The 10000-nt window shown below is 39.0% G+C and overlaps 2 protein-coding genes and 1 pseudogene across 5 annotated transcripts in view; 2 read left to right on the top strand and 1 right to left on the bottom strand.

Moving 5' to 3' along the window:
* LOC138005792 (uncharacterized) overlaps positions 1 to 942 on the top strand; it is a 1856-nt pseudogene extending 914 nt beyond the window's left edge.
* A 207-nt stretch (positions 943 to 1149) lies between these two features.
* On the bottom strand, positions 1150 to 2961 carry LOC138005793 (uncharacterized). The gene has a single exon (XM_068851972.1). It carries the CDS (start codon positions 2959 to 2961, stop codon positions 1150 to 1152), a length of 1812 nt encoding a protein of 603 aa, XP_068708073.1.
* Positions 2962 to 3713: 752 nt separating this feature from the next.
* Positions 3714 to 10000, top strand: part of LOC138007789 (uncharacterized) — a 23313-nt gene continuing 17026 nt past the window's right edge. The window contains exons 1-2 of one of the 4 annotated variants that reach the window (XM_068854863.1): positions 3714 to 3820; positions 7796 to 8146. In XM_068854863.1, the coding sequence (XP_068710964.1) occupies positions 7866 to 8146 (281 nt within the window). In that variant the 5' untranslated portion in view covers positions 3714 to 3820; positions 7796 to 7865. Of the gene's footprint in view, positions 3821 to 6594; positions 6722 to 7795; positions 8153 to 10000 lie in introns of those variants that run through there. The other 3 variants (XM_068854864.1, XM_068854861.1, XM_068854862.1) reach the window with 3 other exon arrangements.

Here is a 10000-nt window from a genome sequence, read left to right on the forward strand (position 1 = left end):
GCTCAGTAATACCAAGGCACAACTTCTATCTGTTCAACTAACTGAGGAGGGCTTTAGAGATAATGATGACAAAACGAAATTTTACACAGGAATTCCCAAGTTTTGTCTTTTGATGCATGTTTTCAATCTGATTGCCCTCACATTAAAAGAAACTGTCAAAATGCACTGTGTCAGTTTTAAGAGTTTCTTTTAGTTTTGATAACATTAGAGTTTAATTCCCCATTACAAGATTTAGCTTTTCGTTTTAATATATCTGTGCCAACCGTGCATAGAATATTTGATAGATGGACACATGTAATGAGTATTAGGCTTAAATTTCTAATTAACTGGCCAGAGAAGACGGACCTCCAAGCCACTATGCCAGCAGTTTTTCAACGTAATTTTGGCAAAAGAGTTGCTGTCATAATCGACTGTTTCGAGATCTTTATAGAAAGACCATCCAGTCTAATCGCAAGAGCAATGACATGGTCTAATTATAAACATCATAATACTGTAAAGTTTCTCATAGGCATAACACCACAAGGTGTTATCTCATTTATATCAAAGGCATGGGGTGGCAGAGTAAGTGATAAATATCTCAGAGAAAATTCTGGTTTGTTAAGGAAGCTTTTACCTGGAGACGCAGTGCTAGCTGACAGGGGATTTGATATAGCTGACAGTGTTGGTTTTCACCAAGCTTCTCTTCATATACCAGCTTTTACCAAAGGAAAGAAACAGTTGTCTGCAGAGGAAGTGGAGGAAACTCGGAAAATCGCAAACGTCCGCATACATGTTGAAAGAGTTATTGGTCTTGTGCGCAGGAAGTATACTATATTAGAGGGAATACTGCCCATTCAGTTAGTGACAGCTCGCAGAGGTGACAATTTAGCCCCAATAGACAAAATTGCTATAATATGTTGTGCCCTTACTAATTTATGCGAATCTATTTTTCCTTTTGGTTGAACCTTTCAGAGTACAGTAGGGACTGTTCTCAAGAAATATGAATACTATCTGCTAAAATACAATGGACAAAGTTGTGTTATACCCAGAAACAATGTATGAAAGTTAGCATAGTCCTAAACGGAACAGAAACATAGGTAAATAAAATGGTACAAACACGAAGAAAAGTGTTTGCTTTAAATTTGTTGCAAACCATTTTAGTAAACAGTTTCACTGAGTGCATGATGGACAGATCCATTCACCATCAGGTTCTGTTGTTAGCCCTACACATGACATATGAAACCATTGGATTTTACAGTCTGGTTTGTCACAACCAATTAGCTGACTTCCTTCAATGTACTGCTGGCAGTAACACCAGGGTCCATCATCATCACTGTCTGATGCTGGTGTTACTGTGGCATGAGGCAAAGGAGAAGACCGTGAAAACCATCTACCCAACAGTTCTGGGAGAACTCCTTTCTTGTAGAAAAGAATTGCCCTTGTCAATGTTCTGTCCCAAAACTCAGTGTCAGGTAGTATTCTCTGAATAAAGATGTCTTTGTTGGTCCAGACAACGAAATCACAATATTCTACACCAGTCACAAACAACTTACACTGCACTTGGTAGTAGTATGCATGACAGGTGTCCACAGACAAACTCATTTCTTCCTCATTGTACTTGAGACAGAAACTACTGTCATTCGCTTTTGCAGCACTAACAAGCATAGAATCTTTGTACTTATAAGGACACTTTATTTCACAGATACCTTTCCCACAGCACTCACAAAAAACAAGACCATCAGGAGTGGCTCCTAAAAAAGGCCACTTTGCACTTATATGAAGTCCACAGTCTGCAACAGAAAAGTTAAGGTGATCCTCTGCAAGTGAAAATGCATAGTCTTCACGAGCTCTGCCTCCATTAGAGATACCCCATTTTGTTGCAGCGTTTGAAAATCTGTGCGAGTTTGGATAACATATCATCTCTATCAAGCTCTTTAATGGTTTGTCTGGGTCAGTTGTGCAAGCTGCTCTGAACTTTGATGCAGTCACACGGCCTGCCCTGTGCTCAAACCATACTTTGCAGGTTGATTGGCCCCTTGTAACTCCCTCAACAGCTTCTGCTTCCTTGGCAGTAATATTAATCTCATCAAGTACTTTCTCTGCCTTTTCTACGAGTTCCTGAAAGCTATAATTCAAGTGTTCTTCGTTGTATATTACTGTTAAGGGCTTTGGCAGAGCTTCAGCTTCATTGGGCATAAAGGCAGCATTATAGGGAGAAATTAAAGAAAGAATAGCTGGTTTGATGCCACACCTTGAAATATTTCCGAAAAAATTGGCTCTTTCCTCAGCTGATGTCTCCGGGATATCCGCTCTGTTTACTTCTGGGGTTGCATATCCCTGTTCGCCCAAAGTACTGTATCGTTTTTTCGCTGAGGACAGGTCCATGTCACAAACAGGAATGTAGGGGATGTTCTTTACATAAGAAGGTAAAATCCATGTGTTTCTGTCCTGTGTACAAGTTACCGAGTTCCTTATTCTCACTCCAGCTTCAACGGCAAAAAGGAGAGCCCCTACATGCGAACAGGCCTCACAAAGTCCTGCCATACAGTTACAGTGCGCCATGCATACGTTCCCGTCCTTTTGAGCAAGAAACCATGTCTTCAAGGGGGTTTCTCTACATCGTTGAGAGTGATTTACTCTTGCCGTAACGACAGTTTTATCAGTTCCAGCCACCGATTTTGTCAGAATGGTATTAACCCACCCAGAGACGAAAAAATTGTAAGCTTCCATAGACTTATAAGCTTTCATTTGCTCCCCGGTTATCCACGAAGTCTGAAGCACCAAATAATTGACAATGTCAGGATATCCCACGCTAGGAAAAGACGCTAACTCATCGCTACAGTCGGACTTTTTTAGCACATAAGGATCAAATCCACACGCTACAACCTTTTCTCGATACCTCGTTTTAGCAGGGCCGGTCAGATCAGCGTAATAATCGGAAAAAGTTACACTTGGGATAGCAGATGAGTCTGCGGCAGCCATTTTGAAGGTTTGCCTGTCCACCAGCATGGCGGACGCTAATGACGTAAGAAAATTTTGTCACGTGGTTGAAAACGATCTAGTGTTATTACCGGTAATACAGGCCTGAGCATTCTAGGAGAAAATGCATCGTTCTTCTTCCACCAACTCGAAAACGTTTGTAGTTGTGGCAAGTCCTTTGTAATCTATTCGGAAGCAACAAGTTGCGAATCCAAAAAGAACCGAATAGAACTTTAGGGCTGCCACATTTGGGGAATCAGCCGAGCTTGACAGAGAAACTCGACACTGTTTACGGAATCGCTGAACAATCTGAACACACTTCTAACAAAATGATAGCTAAGCAGCTGCTGCTGAAAAACTAGACTTCCTCAAAGTCCATTTTCCTCATATCTATTTTTATAGCATCTTTTATTGGCATCTCAAATATTCGAGTTTAAATAAAGTTTATTGTACTGTTGATTGCGCCTGATGATGCCATGAAGAATTCGGGCTTTTTCTGCCATTTTATCTCGAAATTCTTTGTTCCTTGATGGTTTGAACAGAGAAACCGCACCAACTGTCAAGCAGGATTTGCAGAAATAGCTTTGGTTGCAGAAATCAAAGCCAGAGTGCTATTTTGTTTTTGTCGTGTCTTCACTTGAATCGCAGCGTGCAGGTAATTTCCGGTAAAATCTGATTGGCTCACATTTATAGCATGACACATGATAACATCACTCTTGACAGGTGGGCGGCAGACGACTCGTTAATAAATTGTATCAGGCGTACTTTTTACCGCCCTGTCTCAAGAAAAGTACGCTTAGGGTTAGATTTGCCCATTAAACTACTGGCGTAGAATAAATCTTTTTCGATTGTGGAGCCAAAGGTAAGTTGTTGACATTAAAGACAAAATTATATATATTTTTTCTAATTTGTTTTACAAATAGAGCGGGGATAGCCCTTAAGATGTGTCATTTTGTCTTGGATGTGCATGGTCGCGCCCGAGTCATCGCATCTTGACTGTTCAAACTTTGTGATTGTAGTCGCGGTCCTACGGCCCGGGTCGTACGGATCGAGCTGTTATAATAAATCTTTTTTGATTGTGGAGCCAAAGGTAAGTTGTTGACATTAAAGACAAAATTTTTTTTTTTTTTTCTAATTTGTTTTACAAATAAACACTTTGCACGAGAACGGGGATCGACATAAAGGTCATTCAAACTGATCTCCATCAACATGCCAGTCATCTCAGCTCCTAATGATCTTTGAGAACCTTAGAGGAGCTTTGAACGAAACTGAGAATACCTGAGAAAAACTGATCCGACTTTTAGCAATCTGAACTGTTCTTAGAACTACTGTTTTTGTCAGTATGGGCATGCGACGAATAAAATGGGGAATTCTTTCAACAATACAGACTAGTCGTTAGCATGCATTCTGTTTATTTGGTGGCAAAGGAATTTAGAGGATGCTTCAAGGGGAAATTCTGGTTTTCTGTCTTACTTTTGTTTTACTTAGAGGCCATTTATTTGCCGGTATTGAAAAGTTTGAAAATTATCATCCGTGGCTTTACAAAGATCTATTTGTATCGCTTTTACATTCCTGAGTTAAGAGTTAACTTGACTCGCAAATGACGTACAAACAACCCAGGTCCCGGAATTCTTGATCCAACTAAAACTATTGCCGCACAATACAGTCAAGGTAATGTTGAAGTATTTGGTACGGCAAATGCAGGCACATAACGTGTGGCAATGTCTCTGTCGGCACTTGTTTAAAATTTCAGGAATCCAATAACCTCTTCAGCTGAATTGGTTCAAATTATATAAAACAGTGGGAATAATATGTATTCAGCTTTGTCACAATCATGCAAACAGGGACTCCTATTTTGACAGATTTGCCTTTTATGGTTATAACTTAAGCTACATTAATCATCAGTTGGCATACAGTGATAGTTATAGTGGTTTGCTAAATAGTGCACTTCCTATAATTTCAGACTTTCCTTATGTTATATCAATGTTAGCTGCCTTTGATTCTTTGCTCATGGATAATTATCATGCATATATTTTAACACTTGAACTTTACACAGTAGCAATATACTGTCTGCCTAATGGGAAGTGTAAAATTTTTTTACTCTCATGGCAGAGATTTATTAGGTATGGGACCCATTTGCAACATGAACTTCAATTGAAATAGATTCATTAATGAATTTGGTACAACATTTTCAGAATATATGTGCACAAACATCTGTTACTTATGAGATTAAAATGTGTTAACATTATTAAAATGTAAAGCAACACTGGAAGCAGTGTCCATCCATTATATGTTCGAAACCAAAATTTTAGACCCTAGGAGCACTTAAATAATGTTTATCTTTGTTCTTGCAAAGAATGTTCTGCTGTGTCATTTTATTCTATTTCTTTTTCCACCTCAAAAGTCTTGTAACTATTGCACCTCTCAAACAGTTGATAGTATCATTGAGAATGGAAGAGCAATTTATCACAAATGTTACTCCAGCAAAATATGTTTTTATTTCTGATTTTCTAAAGAAATTAGACGTAGGCCGCTGGCCATGTAAAAGTTATTCATAGAGCAAGATGTCAGGGAAATTTATCTTGTAATGTGGTTCCCAGTAAACAACAGCTTAAAACTGTCATTTTGGATATTAAGGAAAGCAGCACAGGCTTTTTGATGTAAATTTCTAGCTACTGCATTAGTTGTGTTTTCCAGTGGTATGCAAAGCAAAAGATGAGTTACCACGTTTTTGTATACAATGATTCTGAACCAAAAAATGTAACAAAAGTATTTTCAAATGTAGATTCTGTTATTGATCTCTTTTGTTCTATTATACAAAGTAAATTTAATTGTTTTGAAACAAACTATGAGGTTGCATTTCTTAGATGTTTATGTGAATTATCAAATATAGAAAGGAAACAAATAACGAGAAAGCATAAATCTACTTCAGAAATTGCAGCAAACTGGCAGAAAGAAGAGAGAAATTTACAGCCCAATGGACCCAGAGAAAAAATAAGAACTTCCTTCAAATTGTTTTGAAAAGTACAGGTCTATGGACCCATAAAAAAACAGACTCTTTCAAATAAAGATGAAAAGTGTAGGTCAATGAACTTACACGTGATAAAGAGCAACTTCTCTCAAATAGATTCTTGTAACACCTCTATACCTTTTTTTTGTAGTGTACAATAAAGTTATTATTATTATTATTATTATTATTATTATTATTATTATTATTATTATTATTATTAAACAAAAGTACAAATAACCTGGCAGCGCATGAGTATAGGCTACTTAGAGCTTCTTGTTAACTTTATTTAAGTGTCAACTGTGCAGGCTTGAGCACTACTTGGGAATTCTGTATAGAAATCAAACTAAATCAACTATCAAACCATAGGATGGTATTTGAGCAAGGGGGAAACCGGAATACCCGGAGAAAAACCTCTCTGAGCGCCATTCTTGCTCTTGGATAAATCGAAATGACTCGCAACTTTCCAAACTGAAAGTGTTTTATTCTGGCAGGAGTGATAACTGCGCGTAAGCCGCCATTTATAGCACGATACATAGATATTGTCATGATACCCGTTTTGTCCGATCATGATCCTTTGGAAACTGAAACGTTCCAAAGCGGAACGAAACATTCGGTTTCATCTCCATATCTGGTAATATCACTCCTTCCTGCTTCTTCCTGTGTCGAATCCTATTCTCTGGGAACTGAACAACAGCGTTGGCACGGTTAGATCGTAAAGAAATAACTGTCTCGGCGATTGCAAGTACATTTGCAGTAAGTATTTTCTAATTTTCTACAAATACTTCTATACCCAAGTTGCGCCAACTGAGTTCACTAAGGCTTTGTAAATAATAGAGAAATTACGTGAAACGCTAAACGGCAAACGACGTGCTGCTGCTTGTCGGAGAAGAAATGAAAATCCTCTTATTCTAACTTGTCATTCTTTTTGAGGAAGTTCATCGACATCTGTAGGTAACACGCCAGGCAACGAAGGACCTAAAACTTAAATTTCAGATATGATAGCTCCCCCATTGTACCGAGCGAAACTTTGCTCCTGCTTCCATATCCCGCTTATGACGTATGAATTAAAGCGTGACCCAAGCATAATTTCGTTGCTGTTTTCTTCTTACAGATGAGATACAGATAGGATAGATGATAGAGGGAGGACAGAATCTAATGTCACGTTAAAAACACTCTCGAACGTGCCACCTGGAATATCCAAACTCCAGCCACGCCGCTATAATTGTACTAAAGACGCTGCTACAATGGGAAATGTTTCGTGCAACTTGTCCCGCATTGTTTTAGCGACATTGTGGCGAGATGAGTTCACGAAACATTTCACAGTGTAGCACACCTTGCAACGGCCAAACTCGTTGCGGGATAAGTTGCACGAAAACTAGAACTTAATTCTACGTTTGGCAACGGCTCTTGCAACTATTTTGGCCGATGCAGGGTGTTAAACTATGAAACGTTTCGCGCAACTTGTCCCGCCACAATGTCGCCTAAACAATACGAGACAAGTTGCACGAACCCTTTCACAGTGTAACAGCGCCTTAAGAATCCTACATTGAAGCGCCCCTTGAAGAATTTGGTATATTTGACTCTCCAGTTCCCACAAAAAATAAGGTTTGGCTAGATACAGACACTTGGAGCACTTTGGTTATTAGATGTTAGTATAGCTACCGTTTATGGAGCTTTGTAAAAGCTCCATGTAAGCTCCAATTACACGGAAATATTTGGAATTGTTTGGCCTCCAATATATTTAAAAGTAGTCAGAATTACTCTGGAAAAAGTTAGCAACCATCGGTTTGCTCCTGTTTTACGAGTATATCTTGAATTTGCTTCCAGCGAACTCACTAAGGACGTCTTAGAGACGCTACAATGATTCCGATGACAATTTCAATTTCAGTTTGAGATCATGATCGAGGAGCTGCTTTATAAGTTTTCTAAGGAGAACTTTGGTGATGCTAACTTCTTACCACTGTTGCATGGACATTCAAAGACAGCAAAACCTTTAGCTCTGTTAGTCAAACGAAAAAGATCGATTTGGAAGCGTCCCTTTGGGAAGAAGGAAATTATAATTCTTGATGGCCTGGAAAAATACGTGGACAGCGACGAAAAGGACTTTCTGAAAGACGTCGAATCAAAGATAACGAAAGAGCAACTGATCGAAAAAGGGAGTGATGCTCCAGCGGCCAGGTATGTGTTTGTTTATAAAGGAATTAAGTTGTAATGATTTGTGTGAGTTGTTTGTTAAGCCATTGCCCAGGCATTTTTAAGGACCACGGACTCTGGCAACTAACCTTGAAAAACGTTATGGGTTGGAGGACAGGCTAGAAGGTGGTGTTAGTAAAAACGGACAGTTATTGTCCAGAGTAGAAGTTTCGGTAAAGTACAGAAAACAAGAGGCTACAATTAGCCTAAACTCGGGCCTGCGAAAATACAGTAGTGTATGGTTAATTTAGCACTAAGGAAAAGACGAGAGAGAAGTCTCCCCTTCTCACATCGGCCTTACATTGCGCTTCTCATGATGTTCGAATGAGTATGTAGTGAATACCCTGACCCGGTCATCTTGATTGTAGGTGGTGGCAATGACCACTTGACCATGGAAACGAGGTAAAAATAGTGTATTCCAAAATGGCTAAGCACATCGTTTTTTGCTAATCGATGGGAGAAAGGAAAGTTAAGGCTAATTGAACGGTTTAAGATGAAACGAAATGACTCATCGAAACATCTTTTGTGCATGCAGAAAAAAATGAAAGAGAAATGAAGGTGAAATGTGAAAACATCTTTCCAAGATGAACAACCTTTCGTGCAGTGATGCACGTAAAGGTCACTTTGTCTCGGCGCGACACGTGAAGATATGCACAATATCTCGACACTTGAAAATACTCTGTTAGTTTATTCGAAGTCTGTACTCTCAGAAGTAAACAAGTTCCTTGGCCATGCCAAATGAATCCATAGCACGATAATCAAATATTTAAAATATACCATTTGTTGTAATTTAAATACAGAAATATGCACCCAGTTGTCAAAATATAAAAGATCAAATTTTGGAGAGCACTTATCAAAGACATACAGTAAGCAAAATCTATTGTGCAACTTCCATGTACACTACCAGTATGACTTGGGTTGTATTGAATCTGAAACGTTGTGTTGAATGCTATGACTTCTGCAGGTAATGTATGGCAATCCTAGTCGGAAAATGGGTGGAATTTCGTGGTTTTGTTCTTGTTCTTCTTGTTCTTCTTTTTATTATTATTCTTTTTTTTCTTTTCCGTGTCAGGAAAAGTCTTCCCTATCCCTTTGCTGGTAAGTAGTGTCTTTGTGCGTAGAGTCTTCTGCGCGTATGTTTAGGCAGTTTCAGGGGATAGTAGAAATGCGTAAATTATATCCGGTGGTCACAGAAGAAAATTTAATTAACCTCCAATGGCGTCGAAAGTCATTGTAACGCGAATGGCGTTTTAGTGGATCTTTAAATAAAATATACCCTTATGGCGCTTAATAATGGAAAGTCAATTGGATAAACAAGACAGGCGGTGAAAATAAACATGTGAAATCTTCAAAGCGACGAGTAATGGTCTTCGACAACAATTGCATCTTTCGCCCTTGGATATCACAAAGTGAGCTTTGTTTCTAATGTTATTTGGCTATTAACTGTGGTGTTATGTACAACACTGAAATCAAATGGCAAATTCTGTACGGGTTTAAAAGGAATCGGACGCCTTGAATGCATCACAATGTTTACTGAAGTCGCATCTCAGTTGTCTGGCAATTTGCATTTATTTTGTACTTAACTCTGCACAGTCTTCAGGCACACAAGACGCTCTAAAACAAGCGTACACTGGGTTGCCTGTGGCACGTGTTACACAAAAACAGAAGGCACTGAATTGGGTGGTATTGAACTGCAGAGTTACAGTTAATATTTTCACGTTTGGGGGGGGGGGGGGTCATTGAGACCATTTGAGGGTCACCCACTTGTCGCGCCAGCAGAGGCCCTTTGGCTCACACGTTCACACCTTTAATTATTTTGTAATATCCTGTCCCATTTTG

Source organism: Montipora foliosa, chromosome 6, assembly GCF_036669935.1.
Source record: "Montipora foliosa isolate CH-2021 chromosome 6, ASM3666993v2, whole genome shotgun sequence".
Classification (NCBI taxonomy): Eukaryota; Metazoa; Cnidaria; class Anthozoa; order Scleractinia; family Acroporidae; genus Montipora; species Montipora foliosa.

Excerpts from the sequence above, each read along its gene's own strand:
- LOC138005793 (XM_068851972.1), bottom strand. The coding sequence starts at position 2,961 with ATGGCTGCCGCAGACTCATCTGCTATCCCAAGTGTAACTTTTTCCGAT.